Source organism: Equus przewalskii, chromosome 14, assembly GCF_037783145.1.
Source record: "Equus przewalskii isolate Varuska chromosome 14, EquPr2, whole genome shotgun sequence".
NCBI lineage: Eukaryota > Metazoa > Chordata > Mammalia > Perissodactyla > Equidae > Equus > Equus przewalskii.
In genome coordinates, this window is record NC_091844.1 from 70580703 (window position 1) to 70604638 (window position 23936).

The window sequence follows — 23936 nt, forward strand, 5'->3', positions numbered from 1 at the left end:
TCAGAGGAAGCTGGCAGAGCGCTGGCCCTCTGCTCTTAGATGGTGTGAGTCTGAGGCCCGGGAGGGGCGAGGCCGTTTCCACCTTGACGTGAATCTCACCGCTGTCTTGTCCTCTGGCTTTGGGTTTCAAGTGTTCTGCTCCTTTCTTGTCCCCGAGTCCTGGGTGGAGGGTCCTGCCTCCTGCTCAGACATGACGTTGGAGGCAGGGCTCTCCAGCAGCGACCTGGGGAGGCAGGATCTTGCTCTGGGCGCACAGCTCAGCCTTGCTCCCACTCCCACAGCTGGCCTTCCTCCTCGGTTTCCTTTCCTTCAAATCCTTCTCCTCAGGTGCTCCTCAAGTGGTGCTTCCAAACTGTGATGCAGGCGTGAGTGGCCTGAGGGTCCTTGAGCTGCATGGGGGCCAGAGGGTCTGCGTGGGGTGAGCCCCTGGTGACGCCAAGGACACTGCTCTGTGGGCCAGACTCTGGGTCATGAGGCCTAAGGTCCTGCAGGTGGGCTCAGCTGAACCAGGGGACCCCCTGAGCCCAGGCGTCCAGGGACTCAGCTGCAGGTTTTTGCCCCTCTGGGTAGCAGCGTGAGTGATGCCGAGCGCACCGACTTAACCTTGCAGTCAGTTGGGCAGAGGCTCATTGCACATGCGCTATTGGGGAGGTCCAGCATGCACCCGCTCTGGGCAAGCCCCCCTGGAACTGCCGCAGCTGGACTGTGTCGCAGCTTTGGGGTGACCCAGAACCTCAGGGCCCTCACCTTTGGCCCCACTGGTCACTTCCAGAGTCCACTGTCAGTCCCTGAGGCAGGGCCTTGCAGCATCATTCCTTTCTCCTCCCCTCAGCCTGAGAGTAGGGGACGGGGCTGACGCTCAGGGAGGGCATGCCCTGCCCAGGGTCTGCGGGTGTAGAGCCAGGATTGAACCCAGGCCTCTGCCTCCAGGCCACCCCAGCAGCACCCTCCTCCTTCTCTTCCCTGCTGACCATCAGGAGGCATTCTGGCCCCTGCCGCTGGCCCCGCCTGCTCTCCCTGGTGCCTAGGGCTGGTCTGGCCTGCCGCCCAGGCCACTATGCTGAGGCACCCACAGAGGTCTCAGCTGGGTCTTCTTCTGCAAGGGGGACCCGCTTCAGGGGTGGCCGGCCAGATCTCCCCACTCAACGGCACAAGGACTGGGGCCCACAGAAGCGTCCTGAGAAGGGTTTCTAGGGCAGCACTGTCAGGTCCTTACTAGGTAAGCTTTGGGCACTTGTTCCTTCATGTTCATGGCAGAACAGTGTCCACTACAGAGGGAGAATTGCTGTGTGCAAAACATGTCCTTTGGTCAAGAGGAACCCCCCACCCCGTTCCATCAGTCGGGGAGCCCTGATTCTAGTTCTGGCTCTGCCACTGACTCTGAGGAACCTGGGATGAACCACTTCATGCCTCCATGCCTCGGGTTGGTCACCTGCAAAATAGAGGCAATATTACATTTATGAGAGTATAGGGTAGACAGGAAAGTTTTAGCGAAGAAGAGACATTTTGATATTGGTCAGTGGTGTCCATTTGCCTGGTGAGGTGCTATGTTCATGAGAATAGCAGAAAGAAGCCAGCCCAGGGTGGTGGTTCTGTCATCTGGCTCCGTAAGAGGGCCACCGCCGCCTCCACCTCCCGTCGTGCTGTGGGGCTGTGATCTCCTCTTGGCTTCCTACCTGGCCGTCGGTCTCCTTCCTCGGGTTGTAGCCAAGCAGAGGTGGGCGTCTGGAGCCCGCCCAGTGGCCTTGCACGGATCTCCTTTTCTAGAAAACTGTGCGGTCACAGCTGAAGACAACAGGATGTTTTGTGTTTATTTCCAGTTTAAAAAGTATTTTAAAAAAGCAGCAGCAGCAGCATAATAACCGTAGAGCGTTTTGAAAGATGTTTAATGTTTTCTCTTAATTCCATCCCCCAAATTAAATTCCCCTTTGCTCTTTTGCACGTACTCTTCTGCCTTTCTTCAGAGGCGCAGGGGCCCAGCATCACTTTCACAGAATACAGTCTCATGTCCTGCTCTTCTCTCTTGTCGTTTTCTGGTGGCTGCAGTTTGCATCAACATCAGTTTTAGGGTTGCATAATCTCCCATCCAGTGGATGTGTCACAATTTAACTAGCCACTCGCTGGGCATTTGGGCTGCGTGTAGCTTTTCCACAACTGTAAGTGATGCTGCCATGACGTTCTTCTTGCACATGTCTCTTTTTGCTTCTTTTGGATTATTTCTGTTGGATAAATTCCCAGAAAAGCCATTAATGGGTCAGAGGCTTGGAACATTTTATGACTCCTGAAACCTATAGCAAATGCTATTTTAGGAAGAGCAGGCTCTGCCTCTGTGCTGGGGACAGCCAGCCACGTCCCTCAGCACTGGGACCCTGCGTAGGCTGCTCTGGGTGGCCCCTGTTCTGTCCCCCCTAGTGCCCCCTGTGGGGCCCACCAGCCAAGAGTGCCTGGATCCCAGCCTCCTTCCTTCCCCAAGAACACCTGTCGGGTGTGGAGTCTTTAACCTGGTCCCTGAGAATGGATTCAGGAATCTTCTATGTGTGTATGAGCATTTGTCTGGAAGAGCCATAGCTAACATTACACACTCTTAAAAGGGGCCAGGATCCAGGAAAAGGTTTAGAATCTCTAAGATATAAGGGCGAACAAGGTCAGCACCAGTAGAGACACCAATAAAGTGAGTGTAATGAGGAGGGACGAGCACACCTGGGCAGGGGCTGGGGGCTTTTTGGACAGGTGGTGTGTCAGGTGGGTGTTGAAGGGCGTGGGTGGAGGTGGGTGAGGAGGGGCTTGTCTACACTGGAGGGCCGCAGAGAGGAGCAGGGGGAGATGGGACCAGAAAGGCAGTTGGGTGCCACAGTGAGGAGGGCCTCAGGTGCCCTGAGAAGTGTGGCGGGTGGGGAGCCATCCGAGGGTGCTGGACGTGGGTGTCACACGGCTTAGAGGAAGGTCAGAGGCCACGTGGAAGGTGGGTTGAGAGGAGGAGTTGCAGAGCCTGGCACCAGGGAGACCCACTGAGAGGCTGTCACAGAAATCCTGGGGTTGAGACGTGGGCCTGGCCCTGGAAGACAGCGGGCAGGGGAGGGCGGCCCCTCTTTCACTGCCCGCTCAGCCACTTTCCTTCCTTGGACCCCCGCCTGCTAGAATGTTCTTTCCTGTCAAGTCCCTTGGCAGCTGCCTGTTTTGCTCTTTTCTCCTTTGTCCAATTCTGTTTGTCTTTTCTTCTGAGTATGCCTACTTACTATTTAAAACCTGTTTTATCAGAATGACTTAAGGTGGACTCTGCCTGCTTAACCTCCTGAGGTCAACTGTCAGCTTTCCATAAACCACAGGAGTAAATTGGCAGCCTCAGTTTACAACCACGGTTTCTTTCCTGTTATTTTCAAAATTGACATAGCATGATTTTCTGCTTTCAGAATTCATATAGGCATTTGGCAAAAGTTGCAGAAATGTTTAATGCAAAAAGTGAACATGCCCCATGTCCCGCCCCCAGCGGTGAGCTCTCGGCCTCCTCACTGATGTGACTTCCGAGGCCCCTATGTTTTGGGTGTCAGGGTGACACCAACTTTGCACATGTATTGCTGCTTTTATCCGGCCTTGAGTGACAGTCTTGGAGCCTGGGCTGTGCTAGGAGGGGCTAGTGGGCCACCCCTGAGGAGGCCCGGATTGTCTTCAGGGAAACTGGGCCTGTGGCCAGGGGCCTGGAGAACCTCACAGGACTGGATTGGATTCTGATGTCCCCAGCATTCCAGAGGAGCCTGGAGAGGCGTTTCTGGAGGACGGGGTTCTGAGGAGGAGTCTGAGAGGGCAGTACGGGCTGGACCGTGCAGGCTCTGGCTGCCTGGGCTGCAGCAGGCAGGCTGGCAGGGAGACAGCACAGTGCTGTGACTTCCCTAATCCTTGGTGGCCTCACACTCCTGGTGGCCTCCTCCCCAGCCGGCAGGCCCTCGCCTCCTCACACGTCTGCCTCTTCCTCACCTTAGCATGCGCCCTGGAAAAGGACCGAGGCTTGTATGGAAGGCAGGATCCTTCTTTGTGCCTCTCATCATCCCGCCTGGACTGGACAGAGCTCATGAGCCCTGGCTGAGTGACCAGAAGGGTCTTCTGCTCATCCTGGACATCCCACTCGCACTCTTAGGCCATAAACCTGTGGCCAGCTTCGAAGCCCAGAGGAAGTTTAGGCCTTGTCTTTCGGTGACACCTGCTGTCTCAACGCCCTCCGTAACTCTCCACATCAAGTGACACAGGAATAGCTAAAATCTCTTGAGCACTTGCTCTGTGCAGGTGCTGTTCTAGGTGCTTCACTCGATGACTCACCTAGTCCCGGTTTTACCGACAAGGACACCGAGGCACAGGGAAGTATAGTAACTGCCTGAGTCACACAGTAAGTGAGTGGCAGGCAGGGATCTGAGCCAGGCTGTCGGGCCCAGAGGCCCAGCTCTTAACCACCACCCGCTCTGGTCCCTGCCAGCCTGCACACACCAGGGCCGCGCACTCAGGGTGGGCTGGGACCCCCAGGATTCCTGCCCCAGGCTCACTGCTGCCTCTTGACGCCCCTTCTCCCGCTCAGGACTCCAGCAGCTCCCCCGCCGCCCTCAGGAGCCAGCAGGGCCTCAGTCTCTGGCTTTTCTTGAAAATCCTCCTGGAGGCTCCCCTCCTTCCCAGGCTGAGAGCTTTTGCACAGTGCCTGGGTTTGCTGGGTTCTGGGAGAAGGCTGAAGCTCCCCTCCCAACACGGGGTGGGGACGGGTGTGTGCCAGGGGCGGAGGTCCCAGCACGGCCCCGGGAGACCCGGGTGCTGTTGCCTGGGCTCAGATGGAGCCAGGGCAGGGCGCACTGCAGTTATTTTGGGTCTCATTCCTGAGCCGTAATGATGCCCAGGTAACTCGTGTGACTGGCACTCTGGACACAGCACTCCTGGACTTCCTGAGCCCCACCCACCTCACTCCTTCCCTTCCAGCAGGCGACCCCTGCAACACTGGGCAGATCACCAGAACTGTGTCACCACGGGGTCAAAGGCCATGCCCTCCAGCCACATCTCTTGTGCCCCTGCTCTCACTGTCCCCCCCGCACCCCCACCTCTCTCAGGCCAACCTCACTTCTAGCTCCCTCGCCCCACGGCCTCAGTCTAGTCACCTCCTCACCATTAGCACAGTTCTCTTGCCCCTCCACCCTTTGTGATTTCCATCCTGCAAACCTCAGCTCGAGGTTCCTCCCCGTCATCCCTCACCAGGCACTGTCATCACCGGCCTCCCCTCCTGGGGCAGGGGCAGTGTTCTTTCCTGAGAAGGCGCCCTGCCTGGGTTTCTCCTCCTCTGACTTCACCAGCTGGCACCTTCTTCTCTCAGTGTCTCCTCCTGTTTCCTGCTGCTTAGTCCCACCCTCGGCCTCAGCCGCAGGCGCAGCCCCCAGCCTCCCAGGCACCTGCCTGCAGGGCATCCCTGCATGGAGGCCTCGCCGCCTCACACTCAGCGTCCCAACCACACACCCACCTTTGCCCTCGCCTCTCTCTCCTCTCTTCCCTATTTCAGAGACTGGCACCTTCCACCCAGAGGCCCAAGCCACGGTCCCTTACCCCCACGCACAGGCAGTTACCACGTGTGTGGGTCCTGCTTGTCCCATGTCTCACAGCCGCTCTTGCTCAGCCCAGCTCTGCCTGGATCCCGCAGGAGCCCCCCGTCTCCCTCCGCGCCCCGTCTGGGAGATCTCCCTAACACACACGCCCTGTCGCGTCACACCCCTGCCTGGGCCCTCAGTCGTTAACGCAGCTTTGAGGAAGCATTCAGATTCCTGGCCTGGCACACCAGCCCCTTCAAGAGGCAAACCAGATGGAAAGGGCCAGATAGTGAGTTTTTTGGCTCTGCAGCCACATGGTCTCTGTCACAGCTGTGCTCATCTCTGCCATTGGAGCAAGAAAACAGCCATGGATGATACATCAACAGGTCAGCGTGGCTGGGCCAGTAAGGCTGCTTCTGTGAAAACAGGCAGCAGCCAGATTTGGCCCATGGGTGGCAGTTTGCTGACCCCTGATCTAAACTGTGTCTAACCCTCGAGCCGCACTTACTGCTGTTTCCGCCTCCACCGAAACACTTGCAGGTCCCCGAACCTGGTGTAATCATGTGTACACTCCCTCTGACAGGATGCTCTCGGCATCTCTGTCGTCAAGACTCAGCCCAGCGTCACTTCCAGGAAGTCCTCCTGATTGCCCCCACGCCCCTACACACACACACCCCTCCTTCTTTCTCAGTTGTCTGCTCCCCCTTGCTTGTCTTGGTGTGATCACACTGCACCACGGTGAGCAGGAGGGGAGGGGAGAGGCTCACTGGTCTCTGTAGCATTAGCACCTAGCGCTGCACCTGGCATGTAGTAGGTCTTCAGTCAAGTTGACTGAAGTCTCCGGTGATTATTCTGTGCAGGCTGGGGTGGGTGACTCGAAGCCCTGCCCTCAAGGGCACGCAGAGCAGGCACAGGAGACAGTGGGCCACGTAGGAACTGTCCCGCTTCCTGTGGCATCGAGGGTGCGCGGAGGCACAGAGCCAAGCGTGGGTTTCTTCACGGGTCTCACTCCTGTCAGCGTTCTGGAGCTCAGGTCACGACCCCGAGCCTGCTCAGTGCAAGAAGCCTGGCCTCTTGCACTGTCCTGTCCTGGGCCCCTGGCTGCTTCCCGGTGTGGGTGTGCGCTGGAAGGCCTCTGGAAGGTCACCTGGCTCCTGGCTGACATCTGTCGCCAGGATCAGGGTATTTCTTCCCAGGAGAATCCGCACCTGCAGCTACCTTCCCCACTACCCCTCTTCTCCCTCCCACAGGAGAACCTTATGCTTTCCATCCTGCCCAAGCACGTGGCCGACGAGATGCTAAAGGACATGAAGAAGGACGAGAGCCAGAAGGACCAGCAGCAGTTCAACACCATGTACATGTACCGCCATGAGAACGTCAGGTGTGCTGGCCCACGGGCTGGGGCTCCGAGAGCAGGACAGCGGTGGGGGCTTTGTGGGGTTGGCTGAGCACTGTGGGGTTTGAACGTCTTTCCCTGGGGACTAGAAGCAAGGCCATCCCCACAGTGTGAGCCTCCTTCTGCGGGAGCGGCCTTTTTGACAGACACTGGGGCTGAGACATGCTTTAGGCTGTGTGGTCTAGCCGCATCATTGTACAGATGTCGCCCAAGTAGGGAGGTGACATCTGTGAGGTCACCTGGCCATTCAGCCCTGGGGTTAAAAGCCGTGCTCCTTCCAGGAAGGATGTGTTCATCCTGGGTGCAGGAGTGAACAGCAGGGGGTTCTGGAGAGCAAGCCCCCTTAGAGAGCAAGGTAACCATCAGAGCTCCAGGTTCACCCTGGAAGTGCCAGGGTCTCACTGCTTTGGGACTTGAGGAGGGTCCTCCTCCTGCCGTGGTCCTGGCTGCCTGTGGGTTGGGAGCAGGAGCTGGCGGTGGAATCAGGTGTGCCATCGGGAGCATCACGCCTGTGGCCATCCCTCCTCTTGCAGCATCCTCTTTGCGGACATCGTGGGCTTCACCCAGCTGTCGTCTGCCTGCAGTGCCCAGGAGCTCGTGAAACTGCTCAACGAGCTCTTTGCCCGCTTCGACAAGCTGGCAGCCGTAAGTGCTCCACCCCCCGCCTGGCTTTCGAGATGGGGGGGCCACCCTCATGGCCTGCTCCTGTCCTGCCGGCTCCCACGGTTTCTTCCTGCCTGTCCTTCCTCTGCTTTCTTTGCCACTCCTCCAGTCGAGGAGGAACTCGGGACCACAGTTTATGCCCTGCCCTTTCAGAAATACCACCAGCTACGGATTAAGATCCTGGGCGACTGTTACTACTGCATCTGTGGCCTGCCGGACTACCGGGAGGACCACGCTGTCTGCTCCATCCTCATGGGGCTCGCCATGGTGGAGGCCATCTCGTGAGTGGGGTGCCTCTGAGAGGGAGGGGGCTCTGGGCCCGTGGGAGGAGCAGGCCTTCCATGCTGCTCTGTCATGGCAGGCCTGGAACCCCCAAGGCCCTCATGGAGGGACCACACAGGCGTGTAATGTGGGATGTAGCGTTGGTTGGTAGGTGGCTTGGTCCCTGGCTCTGGGAAGTCGGGCTGTGGCTTCCCTTCCTCACCGCTGAGGGAAGTGCGACATTCCTAGTGTCTGAGGGATGCTGTCCCAGCCTTGGTCCGCACTGTTTTTTCTGCTGGAAGTTGCAGTTGTCTTGCAGTGCATCCCGCCACCTCACATTTGCTTGGATTTTCCCCTCAGGTGTCCCCCCCAATCTCTTCTCTCAGTGTTTTCTCACCATGACCCCCCAAGACAGATAGGTTCAGGGGTCCCCATGCCGACTTCTCAGATTAGAAAGTCAGTGCAGCAATAAGGTGACTCTGCCAAGGTCACGAGATGAATGGGGCGGCAGAGATGGGAGCCCTGGCCTCTGAGCTCCCTGGGAGCTGTGGGGATGGTAGACTGCCTCCCCCCTGCATCCCCATTGCTGCCACTGCTGCAGGTGGGCTGGGACCCTGGAGGACCCAAGAGGGTCCCTGCTGTTGACTCAGGGCCTCTGGTGGGCCCTGGGTGATATCACGCCCCTGAGTGGGAAGGGAAGTTCCTCGCTGAGGCGTCTCCTCCCACAGCATGGAGCCCAGGATGTGGGACGTGCACTTGGCCATCACCTCTGAGGCTGTGGTTTTGCATTTTTACCATCTCCCAGGTTAAAGCTACCTCCAGTATTGGCCTGGAGACAAATGCTGCCTTTCCCCTGGGGGCGGGGGGCTAGTTCAAGATTAGAGACTCTCCCCTCTACTCCCCTCACCATCGGGCAAAGTTCTGAATTTCATGTCTGTCTCTTCCTGGAGTCCTCAAGCGAGCCGTCCCCTCTGTGCCTGCAGCACCTGGCACACGCTGGGCGCTCAGTGAACAGCAGCTGCACAAGTGAATGAACGGGTGGTTGCAGGAGAGCCATTGGAGGTGCCTCAGGAGGAGGGCTGGGGCAGCGCCCCTCTGAGAGACTCAGCTCAGAGGCCAGCTGAGAGCTGTGGGACACCCAGTGGGCCCCTTGGCCCAGAGGGGAAGGGAGCCTGCGTGGAATTCCTCCTGCTCGCGGAGGGGCTGCCACTGTGCTGTGGGCCACACCCGGACCCCTCCTTTCTCTGTGTGCCTGGCAGGTACGTGCGGGAGAAGACGAAGACTGGGGTGGACATGCGTGTGGGGGTGCACACGGGCACTGTGCTGGGGGGCGTCCTGGGCCAGAAGCGCTGGCAGTACGACGTGTGGTCCACTGACGTCACTGTGGCCAACAAGATGGAGGCTGGCGGCATCCCTGGGTGAGCGAGTGTTCCCTCCCAGCGGGCACACGTGGGGGCCAAGGGCGGGGACCGTTCCTTCCATCTCTCAGGGCAGTGGCTGGGACCAGTGAAGGCCTTAGTGAAGGGCCCCCTTCCCACCCAGGAGCAGCGTTCCTCCTCGAGGTGCCCCCGCCTTGGCCGGAGGTGGGCTGCGGCCCCTCCTGCCCGGGCCTCTGCAGCAGACTGGCCTTTCGCCCCCTTTACCCACCTGTGGGGCCGCTGGGGCTCTGATGTCGTCACAGTTGCAGCTACTTCACTAAACCAAGTGTCCCCAGAGAGCATCATTACTAGTGACAACCAGAGCAGCAGGCCCGAGGCAGCGGTGCAGCCACAACGCACCTGCACATCTGGCTTGAGCTCCATATAGAATCGGCCAGTCGGGAGGGCGGGGCAGGCCCTGCCCTCAGGGTGACTGAGACGGTGCAACCTTCCCACCTGGGCCAGGGAGCTTCCTTCAAAGGCAGTCACAGTCTCCTCCCTCCGTGGTGACTCCCCAGGAATGGGTTTATTGCCCCAGCCAGCAGGTGCTGCAGCTGAGAATCGTGCAGGGCGGGTAATGATCCCACCTTAGACTTTGGAGTTCAGAGCAGACTTCTGAATTCCTTGTCTCATTTAATACTCTCATCAGCCCATGAGGACAAAATTTTATTCCTGTCTTGTGGACTTAACACTGAGGCGCAGAGAGGGGCAGGTGCCGCCCTGCCCACACAGCTCCTTAGTGCCAGGACCGCCTGTCACCGCTCCTGGGAGCAGCACCTCTCCCTGCCCCATGTCCCCAGGAGACACAGGCCGAGCAGCAGCCTGGTCCAGCAGTGCCCGCTGATGTCCGCGGGCGTGGGCTGAGGGCCCCGGCCGGTGCTGAGGCCCCTCCCGCTGCAATGCAGGCGCGTGCACATCTCCCAGAGCACCATGGACTGCCTGAAAGGAGAGTTTGACGTGGAGCCAGGCGACGGGGGCAGCCGCTGCGATTACCTAGAAGAGAAGGGCATCGAAACCTACCTCATCATCGCGTCCAAGCCGGAAGTGAAGAAAACAGCCACCCAAAATGGCCTCAACGGCTCGGTGAGTCCCCCACATGCCCCCTGGACGAGGGGGATGGGAAGGCAGGGATGACTGAAGGAGAGCCTGTGGAGAGTTGGCGGGACTTGAAGAAGGCCAAGTGTGAGAGGTGAGGTGTGGGTTGGCATAAAAGTGATTCTGAGTCCCGTTGAGCAGGAAGCTAATGGTACCAGCCTTTCTGAGTAGAAGCCACCAGCAGCTAGGGCAGAAACTGATCCCTGTACCTCTCGTCCTCTGATGAATCTGGAAATCATTTTATTTCTTGTCATCTACCACTTCAAGACCCCACCAGTCACGAGAATCTAACAGTTAACTCCTTAAGAGTTTGGTGTCTTAGGGATGGCGTGTCGTTAGGACCGTCCCATGGCTGAGGCTTGGCCTGGCTATGAAAGCAAAGCCCATGGGGCCAGCCCTGTGGCCCAGTGGTTAAGTTCGTGCGTTCCGCTTCAGCGGCCCAGGGTTTTGCCGGTTTGGATCCTGGGTGCAGACATCGCACCGCTCATAAGCCACACTGAGGTGGCATCCCATGTGCCACAACTAGAAGGACCCACAGCTAAAAATATACAACTATGTACTGGGGGGATTTGGGGAGAAAAAGAAAAAGAAAAAAAGATTGGCAACAGTTGTTAGCTCAGCTGCCAATCTTAAAAAAAAAAAAAGCAAAGCCCACCCTGGTGGGGCTTCAGGGGCTGTAAATGAAGAGGTGACTCCTGACAAAGTTTGTAAGAAAACTAGACGCCTTCTCCCCTCAGTCAAACACATAAACAGAAGGTGCATCTGTTTGACCAATCTAATCATGACCACTGCTTATCGAGGACTTCTCTGCATCCATTCTTTCACTTAATCCTTGAGACAACCTGTGAGAACGGGGCTGTCGTCATGCCCACTGGACAGAGGAGGAAACAGGCCCAGAACCTTGCACAAGCTGCAGGCTGAGCACATCTAGCAGGTGGCAGAGCCAGACCTGAAACCACAGCCCGTGCCCCCAACCTGCCGGCCACATCGCCTCCCAGATGTCTCTGGGTCCCTCCCTGTGCGGGAGGTCGCAGGAACTCGGCACCGGCAGGAATGCATGGCTGGGTACGGCATGGTCTCACTCCCGAGTACTTCACTGTCCCACTGGGTGCTGAGCGTTACAGCAAAGGACGGTTGAGTATTCTGTGCTGAGTGTAAAGTCTGAGCTACAGTAAATGTCTGAAGAAAAGTAGGAAGCTGTCTGTCAGAAAGTTAGGAAATATCAGCACGGAAAGTAGAGCCCATGAATTGAGACTTGACCTGGCCACAAAGGTAATGAGTCATCCCTGTTTTTAAAGTGCTACATGCAGAACTTCACGTGTTCGTAGGACGAGTTAAAAATGTGTCTTCTAAGCTGTTCTACAAGACAATAATTGACAATAATTTAAGAAATCAGCTACCTTTGGGAAGTTATAGGAAATTTATAATGACTGGCATACAAAATTTTTAATAAATTGAAAAATGCTGTTCCTGTAAACAATTACCCACACATTTGCTTTCACTAGGGACCAGCATAAAGCAGTCAAATATACATGTTCTTGTGACAACACTCATTCTTGCTCTACTCTTGTACTTTATTTTGCTTATTTATTTTATTTAATAAACTCTCGCATGGTGCGTAATTTGAATCAAGGGTTGTTCTCAGCACCTGACAGCCCTGTGAGGGTTACGGGAAGGAACTGAGGCACAGGGAGCCTCGGCAGCACTGTCTCTATGAAGCTGTTGTGCCTGGGTCGTTATTTGGTTTTCAAATCAGAGACATGTTGAGTTCATGGGTGCATAGCTTAAAATATGAGCACCGAAGCTCTGGGCGAGTTGGACCGGGGTCTGTGCTCCGTGCCGCTGGGCCCCGTCGCTCGGATGGCGCCTGCACAGGACAGGAGCAGAGGCCATAGTCATCAAATGACTTGAAGTCAGACTTGGTTTCCTTCTTAAATGCTCCATCAGACAAATGAGTCAGCACCACTTCTCATGGAAACGTGGGCGGTGTTCTCTTTTCAAGACTTCTTTCACTGACATTTTGAGGCAATCCATGTTTTCAATATTTTTGTAAAGTTGACTTTTAACCGTTTCTTAGTGCCGCTCCTTGAAAACATCAATTCCTTGAGGTGGAAATGCTGGGTTACAGGTTCTGTACATTGAAGTTTAACCCGCGTGCCTGCTCACTCACCTTCTGCCACGCTCCCTGTGCCCGAGCTGGCTCTCAGCTAACTTGTATCTTCCTTCATTTGGGAGATGAGGCCGTGATATCTCACTGTTGTCATCTCATTTCTTTAGTTGCTAGTAAGGCTGGGCCCTGGTTGTGAGCCCGGGTTGCATCTTCATACCTGACCTTGGAGGGCTTCTTCCCCTGTCTGATTTGTAGGAGCTCTTTGTTTATGGGAGAAATGAACTCTTTGTCCTATGACATTCATCAGATATCTGTCGGGCACCCGCCGCCTGCCCAGCACATGCTGCTCCCTCCCAGGGGATGTAAATGTTAGCTGCTGTGGGCTATGCCGGTTATCTTCACGGCAAGGCTGCGCTGCAGCCGTCAGCCCCAGGGTGCGTGGATCCATAAACAGCTGATCACAATGATCATGAGCTTGTGTGATGAGCTCCACAGCTGTTTAGGAGGGCTCCACCTCAGGGTGTGCCTGGATGAGGCCTTGTTAACACCTCAGCAAATCTGCTCAACAGTCCCTGAGGCAGAGTAATAATGCATGAAGCTTGGGGGAAATAATGCACGGAGACCGAGACGGGAGTGAGAAGGGGACGGGCGTGAGGAGCGCTGAGAGCCGCCTCACTGGGGTCCCAGGAGCAAGCACAGTTCCATCTGCAGAAACCCCTCCCCGAGGCTTAGCTGAGTAAGTGCAGAGGAGGGGAGTGGGAGGAGAATTACCACCAGGAGTCCCTTCCAAGATGTTAAAAAGCTTCCGCGACATTGCCCACCTCTACTAACCTTGTCATCTCTCCCCCAGGCTCACTGTTTTACATTTCCCTGCTCTCAGCCGGTAGCCACGGTAGCCACGTGTAAATCTCTGTCTGTCTGCAGGGCAGGCCGCCCAGAAGTAGCGAGTCCGAGGCCAGGCGCCAGATCTTCCCCTCCGCTCTGACCTCTTCTGTCTTCCTCATCAGTCGTCAGGGGCAACTCCATTCTTTCAACTGCTCAGACCAAAAACTTGGAAGATATCCTTGAGCCCTCTCTACAATCCATGAGCAAATTCTGTTGACTTTTCCTACAAGATAGAGCTCCCGTCGTCCCTTCTCACACCCTCACAGCTACTGTCCCCATCTGAGCCACTGTCATCTCAGGCCTGGACGCCCTATGATAGTCTCCCTACCAGTCATCCTGCTTCTGTCCTTGCCCCACCGCCCTCCTTCTCAACACTATAGTCAGAGTGATCCTGCTAAATTATTAAGTGAAATCATGTCACTCCCTTGCTCAGAACCCTCCATTGGTCTCCTGTCTTACTCAGAGGAAAAATCAAAGTCCTACAGAGGTCAGGAAGACCCTGTATGGTCAGGTCCCTACCACTCTGTCCCTTTCATTCACTCTGCTCCAGCAGCACTGGCCCCTGGCTACTGCTCAGATACTCCAGGTGCACACCTGCTCCAGGGCCTTTGCACTGGCCGTTCCCTCTTCCTGGAATCCCCATCCACAGAGAGCCGCATGATTTGCTCCTCCAGGTCTTTGTGGAAATGTCATCCTCACGGTGACACCTCCCCTGACCTCCTCTTTACAGTCACACTCCCCAGCAATCCCTGTGTCCCCTTCTTACTTTATCTTTCTCCAGAGCACTTACTCTCTTTTTAGGTACTGTTTGTTTTGCTTACTTTGCTGCCGTCTGCCTTTCTTCACTAGAATGTAAGCTCTCAAGATCAGAACACTGTCAGTATCCCCAGGAGTTAGAGCTCTTCCTGTCACATAGCTGGTACTCAGTAAATAGTCAGTAAATGAATGAATGAACTGTTCCTCTGTGTTACAGTGTTTAACTTATTCTGTCAAGGAAAAATATTAATCATTGGGGAAACTCGTTTATGGAATTTATTCAGACTTTTGGAAGGCATTTGACAGGGCTCTACACCAAAAAAGACCTCTGTGAATCACTGTCATTGACTTATTGTTTTAGAAATAGGAGTTGGAACAATTGGGTCTTTCTCTGATTAAAATAAATTTTAATAGTGGAAATTACTCCTAGACAATTACAGCATTTAAAAAGTAATGTTCTAGAGGAGGAATCGAATAGTGAAATTTCTAAGTCGATGGGGCTTCTAAACTCTGGTGGAAGATTCCAGACTAACAGTAGACCACTCCTAGGCTGGGGTCCCTGATGGCCACTCCTTTCTGCTGCAGGCCCTCCCAAATGGAGCACCAACTTCTTCAAAGCCCAGCTCCCCTGCCCTCATTGAGACCAAGGAACCCAATGGGAGTGTCCACACCAGCGGTTCCACATCTGAGGAGCCCGAAGAGCAAGATGCCCAGGTATGTGCAGGGCTGAGGGCCAGGCTGTGGGCAGGGGATCGGGAGGCAAAAGTTGCTGTAGCAAGAGTCCTGTACTGAGAGTAAGAGACCTGGCCAGTAGCCCAGGCTCGGCTGTCTTTCAGCAGTGGACTCTTGGTCAGATCACATGCACACACACGCACACACACACACACACACCTGACCCCACGTCCTCCTCATCAGTTACATGGGGTGGGGGTGGTTTAGGTCAAAATAGACGCTTGCCTCAGGCCTTGTCTGGCTCTGATGTCCTAGAATCCTGTAGATCTGAGGGCAGTGAGGACATCCATGGAAAATTCTATAGATCTGTGACCGTTTTGGAAGTGAGGCTTCAGGACTGGGTCACCTGTCTGGCTGGGTCCAAACTCCACAAGTCTCATGCAAAGATAGGGGGTTTCCAAAGGAATTACATGCTGCCTCCGAGGACAGGGTCTCTCTTGGGAGAATGTCCAGAATCTGTCCATTGCTAAAGAGCTCCCTGCGTCTCCTCACTGATGCAGGCGAATGCTCTGGAACAGGAATCTCTGCCTTGTCGGGGTTGCTGTGAGCGGAGGCAGCATGGCCGTCTCCCTGTGAGGGACACAGAAGACTTGCCCCGGTGCCTTTGGGTCAGGTGCTGGGGACAAGGAGGCAGACGGGGCTAAAAGTAAATTGTGATTTTCTTGAGCACCACAACATTCAGTAACTTGTCCCGATTGTGATTTTTTTTGATAGAAAGTGGAAACACAGACTGGATGTAACTCACTCACAAGAATGACAGAGTTTTATAGCAAGCAGCCTGTGGTTTTTCCTGTCCTCACAATTAGCCAGCGTAACACTGCTCCAGGCTGTGCTTCAGGGACAGAGGTTCCTGGTGCTGGAACAGACCATCCGCACCATTTTACATGGGAGGAAAATGCGGCTGGAGGAACTTGAATTATATGGGGTCAAAGTGTCAACCAGGGGCACATCTGAGCTTAAGCGTGTGCTATCTTGATTCTGGCTTCCAGATACACTCTTGGACCCATACAGACAGCTCTGAGGAGCCCAGTCTTAATTATTATTTGGACTGATGCCTGTGTGATCACGGTCTGGATTCATATTTATGGAGTTGATCCTTTTCCTTTGTGACTGGGAATAAATACGGAAGTGGGTAGCCTAGCCCCCCCACCCCACTAGCGACAAGGACATTGCTTTCTCTCCCATCGCTTTCTCCCTCAGGTCTTCCTCTCCAAATGGATGAGATGTGAGCTCCTTTAAGAGTTCCCTTAAGCCCTTAGGGTTGGGGGTCAGTCACATCCCTGAGGATGCCATGTGTATGGCTGTGTGACACCCCCATCCTCGTAGCAGGAGGTGCCAGCACAGCACAGACCCAGCAGTGGTCTCAGACCCGCAGGTCTCTGGCTTGGGAGCCAGGTGGCTGTTCCCCCGCAATGCTGCCATTAGTGGGCGATCACTGCAGAACTTCCTTTAGAGCCCACAGGGCCTGAGACCCAGAATTGCAGGGAAACCAGGAAGGACTGTGGCTTTGGGTCCAGAACCCCCGCCCCAAGCAGGATGGAGCCTTCTGGGAGCACTGCGAAGACTTTTCCCAGAAGATGGTTTTGACAGCCAGGGGCTAGTCCTGGTGCATGCGATCTCTTTTTTCCTCTTCCTCCTCCTGCCCCGTCTTTCCCCGACCCCGACCCCCGCTCCATCTCACCGACCCCCAACTCTGCCCGCTGCCCTGTAGGCTGACAACCCCTCCTTCCCCAATCCTCGCCGGAGGCTGCGCCTTCAGGACCTGGCCGATCGAGTGGTGGGTGCCTCTGAGGACGAGCATGAACTCAACCAGCTGCTCAGTGAGGCGCTGCTCGAGCGCGAGTCTGCCCAGGTGTAAGTGGCCCACAGCCTCTCGCCTGCTGCCCTCAGCTCCACCTTATCAGGCCCTACTGGGGGAGCCAGGAAGTTAGTCACCTTAAATACAGCCCCTCCCTGCTAGGCCGAGGCAGAGGTGGCATGTGTTTCATGGGGCTTGTTTCCACTGCAGAGTGAAGAAGAGAAACACCTTTCTCCTATCCATGCGGTTCATGGACCCTGAGATGGAAACCCGCTACTCGGTGGAGAAGGAAAAGCAGAGTGGGGCTGCCTTCAGCTGCTCCTGCGTTGTCCTGCTCTGTGCGGCCCTGGTCGAGATACTCATTGACCCTTGGTGAGGGAGGGACAGTGGCAGGAGCCGGTCAGTGGCCAGGGGAGGATGAAAGGTGTTGAGCTTCCTAGACCAGAGGTGTGAGGGATGTGGGCGCCTCCACTGGAGCCAGACTGATGTAGGGGCACAGGCTTCGTCTCTGCTCCCGACCTCCCACTGGAACAGCCCCAGGGCATGCTGGGACTGTACCCTGGACCCCTTCCTTCTCTCTGCCCCTGGGTTCTGGAATAGCATTGGCATCAAAATGGGGATCACTCTGGGGCTGAGAAAGCTAAGGGACAGGGGGGTCCAAGGGGATGGAGACCTTGGCTGGATGGCCGAGTGGTTCTGGGACAAGGAGATGGGGGATGGGGATACTCCTCAACCTCAGTCACGAAGGCTGATCCGGCTCCCTTTTTTGGCTCATCTTCATAAAGATAGATTTTAGGCTCTGGGTATAGCCTGATCCCCTCTCTCACAGCAGCAGGTCCTCTGGGGCAAGGTGGGTGTTCTGGAATCCTTGCCCCAACTGTTGAAGGACGGCTGCCACCCTTCCTCCCTCCCCATGGCCGATGAGCAGCTCACTCCTACTCAGGGATTGCCCATCAGAAAGGAGGGGCTGTGGAGCCCTGTCTGATTATAGTTCGGGGAACTTAAAGAGCCCTGGACTCAGTCACATGGTCCTAGGTTCTGGACACATCTCCCTTGTCTATTTGTTGTATGACCTTGGGCACATTACTAAGGGCTCCTGGAGTTATCAGTTTACTTGTCCGTAAAATGAGAATAATATCTGCCCTGCCCTAGCCAGCTCTCAGGATTATCGTGAGGATCAGATTCATTCACTTCACAGATGTTTACTATCTCCTTTGTGCCTGGGGCTGAGGTCTAGGAATATACAGTGAACACAACATGCCACATATCAAATAATCAAAATGTATGCAGACAGGGACAAGTGGCATGGATAAAAGTACGGCCTGGAAGGGAGGCGGGATGCTGGTGGCGAGTTTTGTTCTGTTTGCATTTTTATATAGGATGGTCAGAGCAGGCCTCACTGACAGGGAGATATCTCACTAAAGACCTGGAGGAGGAGGGGTAAGAAGTGACCGAGAATCAGGCACTGGATTTAGCAACATGGAGGTTTCTGGGGCTCCTGGCAAGAGCACTTTGAGTGGAGGGGTTGGGGTGAAACCAAATGGGAATGGCTGTGAGGATGGGAGAGAAGGATTTGGGGAGACCAGGTTTCCTGGAGTTAGTGAAGGAGCATGGACGCGGAAGGCCCTGGTCCCCTCCGTGCAGTTGTCACAGGTAACTCAGCAGCCCTCGGCAGTAAGGGAGCTGCTCTGTTCCAGTCTCTCCTTTCGTCATGGCTGCATGGCGGAGTGCCCAGCCCTAAGAATCCCTTCCCAAGTTTTTACTGGACTCTGCCCAGGGCATCTACGAGCCTGCCCTTCCCTGGGAACTGTCCCAGTCAACAGTTACCACTGGGGAAGGTTGCACGTTCCCAGGCCCTGCACTCAGCTGGCAGCGCCCTCACCCCCGAGTCAGGGCCTCTGTCCTGTCTGTACGGCAGGCAGTAATGCCTCCCGGGAAGCCATGGAACTTTCTGGGTACAGGCCCATGCCTTCTGTCTCCTTTCCTTTACTCTGCTGGCCCCTCATCCAGGCTCACTACTCCCTCCCTAATTGTCTTCTCCCTGTTACAGGCTAATGACAAACTATGTGACCTTTGTGGTTGGGGAGGTTCTGCTTCTGGTCCTGACAATCTGCTCGCTGGCTGCTATCTTTCCCCGGGTAAGAGGCACTCTTCCTTTTGGTTCAGAAGCCTCTGGAAGCCAGCATCACTCCCTGTGAAAGTGGGTTTGATGGAGTCATGTGGCCCATCAAATCCTATGCACAGACTGTCTTCTGTTAGGGCGGTTGGGCACTTACCCACTCATTCCACAGTCAGTCAGTCATTCGTGTCAGCTGAGCACCTACTCTGGGCTGGCTCTGGGGGGCTCTGACAGTGGAACGTGCCTGCATGAGGAAGCCAGAGTCTAGATAAACAGGAACCACTGTGAAAAGCAGTGGAGGCCCAGCTGGAAGGTGGGTTGGCCCTGACTATGGAAGGGCACTGAAAGCCAGACAAAGGGATTAAGACTTTCCCCTATAAGCACTGGGGTGCCAAGCAGTTTTTGACAGTATTACAAGGGAAAAACAGTGTTTTAGGAAAATTAATCGGGCAGGTAGCTTGCCAGATAACCTGGAGAATTTAGGTATAGTGACCCAGGAAAGGCAGGAGTAGCCAAGCAAAGATGGCTGGCCCTGAAAATTGTTCCCTGACCTGGCCTCGCCGCTTGCAGACGGGGAGTGGGCTCCCGCCAGCTGGTGCTGCCCACAGCCTCCTGGGCTGGTCAGTGTCTGCTCCTGGAAGGAGTCCGCTATGTGGGAGCCGTGCTCTCTCACAAACACCTCATGCAGGACTGACACACAGCACCAGGATTCCTGCCCTGTCCTCGGCCCTGCCGCACTCTCGGTTTTTGGTTGGCTCACACGCAAAGCACTACTTTTTAGGTTCCTGGGAAGTATGGGAGCAACCAGAGTCGTTAGCAGTCATGTTTATAGGAGGAAAGGCTGTGAGAAGTTCATTGCCCTTGAAATTCCATTCCTTCTAGGCCTTTCCTAAGAAGCTCGTGGCCTTCTCAACATGGATCGACCGGACCCGCTGGGCCAGGAACACCTGGGCCATGTTAGCCATCTTCATTTTGGTTATGGCCAACGTTGTGGACATGGTGAGCACCTGCTGTCCTTGCTGAAGGGACGCCCCGCTCTCAGTGGAGAAAGGCTTCCACTGGCCAGCGTGGGCAGTTTGCCAACCAGTTCCTCCACCATTAGACACGGGTTTGAAGTGGCACTTAGGTTCTTAAATAGATCATCCTTGCCAAACGGAGGGGGTCTTCTCTCCAGGAAACCTGAGACTGACTTGCTTCCCCCAGCTCCTCGCTCTCCCAGAGTCCAAGAGCGCAACACTGAGCACCAGGTCCCGTGCTAGGTGCTTCACATACATTGACTCATTTGATCTTTACAATAATCCCAAGAGGTCAGTATCATTATCTGCAGTTTCCTATAAAGAAACTAAGGCTCAGAGAGGATAAATCACTTGTTTTAGGTCACACAGCCAGGAAGTGACAGAGTCAAGGATTGATGCAGTTCTAAATCCCAGTCCTGCGTGTTCTTCTTCCATGTCTCACTGCTCAGGGGGCCCAGCACTCCTAAGCATTCTGCGTATCTTAAGTATTCGCTACAGTGTGGCTAGTGTCAGGTATCCATCAGGACCAGGCAGGTAAACCTGCTCCCCTAAAGGAGCTCTCCTGTTTGGCCTTCATCCATCTGAACAAGGCTAGACCTTCCTAGAGGGAGGTTACTGGGGAGAGAGGCTTCACGGAGCCCAAATGGCCGGGCTGCAGACAAAATCATCTCTTCTCTGCTCTCCTCAGTTCATGGAGAAGCTGCGGATTCCATGTGGGGGCTGCCAGATGCTTTCTTGGGGAGCAGGGCCAGCAGTTGGAAGCCCAGATCTATTGAGTCAGAGCCACCAGTCATTTACTGAGCATTGAGTGCTTGGAGCTGTCGCTGACACTCCCTGCTCGGTCGTCACAGCTCCCTCCAGTTTTGGTAGTACTATATATGCTCTCTTAAAGAGAGTCCTGCTTTCTCCACGTCTGATGTTATATTATTTGTTTTATTTTCTTTAACAATTTAAGCACAGAAAAAACAGCTCGGAGACTTACTCTGGCAGCAGCATAGGTGAAAAAGCCCTAGGGCAAACTCATCAAAAGTCCACCTGGAATGAGGAGTTAGGACCCCAAAAGCTGACATGCCCCTGGGTTACACGGTGCCCACAGCGCTGGAAAGAGAAGCCCTGGCCTCTTGCATGTCAGAACACACCTGAAGCCTGGAGCCCAGGTCTGGGGACACAGTGCAGGACACCTGGAGATCCTGTCACTGGTGGAGGGTGACAAACTAGGGAGGCCTGAAACCTTCACATGCTGACATCACATGCTGAGAATCTCCCCAAAGCAGACAAGCCCCAGTGGGTGGAAGTTAGAAAAAGTGGGTGATTCAGTTTATGGATGCACTTTCTATTGATGGCATCTGCCCAGCACCGGGACCGGTGACCAACCTCCAGAAATGGAAGCGTTTGAGCAGAGGCTGCTGCCATAGCAGTGACACCATGAGGGGTGGTTGGCTGCCTGGCCCCACGGCCCCTCCTTAAGCAACAGTGTGATGTGGACAAGAGCATGTCAGATTTGAAACCTAAAGCCTAGACTCCTGGTTCTGGCTGTACTGCTTGCTAATTGTGCTGCTTTGTCCAAGTCTGCCCCTCCGAGTTTTCTGTACAATGGTGGCCATACTAAAAATATTCAGAGAATTTTCATGACCATCAATGAGAGGATGGTAAAGCCCTTTGTGGGAATTACTAACTTGTGTATTATTATTCCTGAGTAAATGTTCCCATCTTTCTTGGTGTTTCTGAGGGAGCTGTGGGAAGGTGGGAAATGGCAGCTGAACGTACACTGCCGTGACACAGCCTTCTCTGACCAGTGTCTCCTGTTCCCTTGCACCCCATGTTCTCCCCCCACGGTCCTGGCCTCCAGCTTAGCTGTCTCCAGTACTACACTGGACCCAACAACAGCACCATGGGGATGGAGGTGGACGATGGCTGCGTGGAGAACCCCAAGTATTACAACTATGTCGCTGTGCTGTCTCTCATCGCCACCATCATGCTGGTGCAGGTCAGCCACATGGTGAAGCTCACACTCATGCTGCTCGTCACGGGTGCTGTGGCCGTCATCAACATCTATGCCTGGCGCCCCATCTTTGATGAATATGACCACAAACGTTTTCAGGAACATGAGTAAGATGAAGCCTGTTTGGGGATCTGTATAGTCTCCTTCCCCCCACCCCCCAACTCCCTGTTTCAAGGTCATGGCCTGCATGAGGTGGCTTTGTCTTTAGAGCGCATCAAAGGTTTCTATGGGATTCAGGGTTCATGCTTTCTCAGACATGCCACTGGTGAGCTGTGATCCTGGGATAGATCCTTTGCAGCTTGATGAGTGGAAGATTGGGTTACCTCAGTGCTTGGCTGGGCTTCAGCCTCTTGTACTCAGAAGGGGCCTCACTGTGCTATTATCTGTCCAACAGATTGGTTGCCTTAGAGAAGATGCATGTGTTTTCCACCCCTGGGCTCAATGGCACTGACAGGTAAGGGTGACTGCTCTCCCCTCCTGGCCTGCACTGACAGCCCCTTTCTTCTAGAGACAGGGAATACCATGAACCAAGCCCCGGGGCTCCCCATCACAGAGGCATATGATGTGGGATGTTCAAGTTACAGAGGGTAGGATGTGTCTCTAGCAGGGCTGGGGCAGAGGTGGAACGATTTTAGTGTGACCCGGCCATCCTGAGTCAGAGAGAGGAGCTTGGAGGGCAGCAGCAGTGTGGTTCAGAGGGTGGGATAAAGAGCTGGGTCAAGGTGAAGAGAAGGAACTGCCAAAAGGCTGGTAGCTGCAATTAACTGGCTGGCAGGACAGACAGCAGAAAAAGGAGGAAAGAACGCTGATTCAAACCAGAAGACCTGGATGCTTGCCTGCCATACTGATCCTCTGTGGGGCCGCAGGCACGCTGGTTTCCAGATTTCCTCTTGAAAAGGATATTGGACTAGAAATTCTCCAAGATCTCTTCTAGCTCTTAGAGTTAGAATTTATGATTAGAATTTTATGATTCAGTGACTTGACTGGACCTTCAAATAAATTTTTAAAAAATTGATTACCTAACAGGAGATGGATAGAAGTCTTGAATAGATGCTTCACAAAAGAAATCTAAATGACCACTAGTAAATGAAAGGCATTCAGGTAATTAAGGAAATGCAAATTAAGACCACAACGGAAGACCATTACACACCTACCAGCTTGGCAAGAATTAAGAATTCTCAATCAAATACAATAGTAACTCATACAGTTCTGATAGTATAAACTGGTACAACCACTTTAGAAAACCAATTGGAATTGTTCAGTAAAGTTGAAAATAGACCTGTGACCTGGCAGTTCCACTGCTCATATATACCTTAGAGAAATTCATGCACAGGATATGTCCCAGGATATGTGTACATGAATGTTCAGAGTCACACTGTTTGTAACAGCCACATAAACACACAAACATCCAAAACAAAACAATCCAAATGACATCAATAGTAAATGAGTACATAAACTGTGGTATATTCATGCAACAAAATACTATACAATAATGAAAATAATTAACTATAGCTCCACACACAAATATGATGAAAGTTTTAAAAACGCGTGGTGAAATTGTGCCCTAGTCCCATCACTGTGATGTTAGTCTCCTCTCTCCAAATTCCTGCATGGTTACAGCTACTTCTGTGGTCAGGGGATGCAGAGTTTATTAAACATCTGGGGAACAGCCTGATGTGGATTCCAAGTGCAGCCAGGAGGGGTCAGGGGTTGGCTGGCTGTTAGACAGGAGCCCAGTGATTTAAGAAAGCTTTCCTGCCCAGCAGGGTCCTCACTGCAGCTGTAGGGTGGCCTTTTTTGGTTAGGTGGGCAGGACTCGATGTGAAGATGCTTAAGGAGCTGGGCGAAGTTTCTGGGGCCTCAGGTGACAGGAAAGAGCACAACCCAGTGAGAGGGAATGAACTCCCTTCCTTCCAAGAGGGTAGCACAGGTGCTCTTTCAATTGCATTACTCATGCCCCACAGGCTCCCCCTGGTGCCTTCTAAGTACTCGATGACAGTGATGGTCTTCATCATGATGCTGAGCTTTTACTACTTCTCCCGCCACGTGAGTGCCTGCACACCCTCCTCTCCTCTCTCGCAACCTACCAGGGCCTCCTGGGAAGCAGTCCCAGAATCTGAGAACCCAAGTTCCTAT

The 23936-nt window shown here is 54.3% G+C and overlaps 1 protein-coding gene and 1 long non-coding RNA gene across 3 annotated transcripts in view; one reads left to right on the forward strand and one right to left on the reverse strand.

Moving 5' to 3' along the window:
- Positions 1-23936, forward strand: part of ADCY3 (adenylate cyclase 3) — an 87762-nt gene that overhangs the window by 57678 nt on the left and 6148 nt on the right. For both annotated transcript variants that reach the window (XM_008515276.2, XM_070574284.1), the window contains exons 4-16: positions 6800-6930; positions 7479-7590; positions 7762-7889; positions 9129-9287; positions 10193-10370; positions 14719-14847; positions 16577-16719; positions 16874-17035; positions 18714-18801; positions 19665-19781; positions 21648-21907; positions 22195-22254; positions 23765-23846. In XM_008515276.2, the coding sequence (XP_008513498.2) occupies positions 6800-6930; positions 7479-7590; positions 7762-7889; positions 9129-9287; positions 10193-10370; positions 14719-14847; positions 16577-16719; positions 16874-17035; positions 18714-18801; positions 19665-19781; positions 21648-21907; positions 22195-22254; positions 23765-23846 (1749 nt within the window). The remainder of the gene's footprint in view (positions 1-6799; positions 6931-7478; positions 7591-7761; positions 7890-9128; positions 9288-10192; positions 10371-14718; positions 14848-16576; positions 16720-16873; positions 17036-18713; positions 18802-19664; positions 19782-21647; positions 21908-22194; positions 22255-23764; positions 23847-23936) is intronic.
- LOC139075806 (uncharacterized) lies at positions 23241-23550 on the reverse strand. The gene is made up of 2 exons (XR_011526655.1): positions 23425-23550; positions 23241-23392 (listed from the first exon to the last, which is right to left on the reverse strand). It is a non-coding gene; the product is annotated as an uncharacterized lncRNA (long non-coding RNA).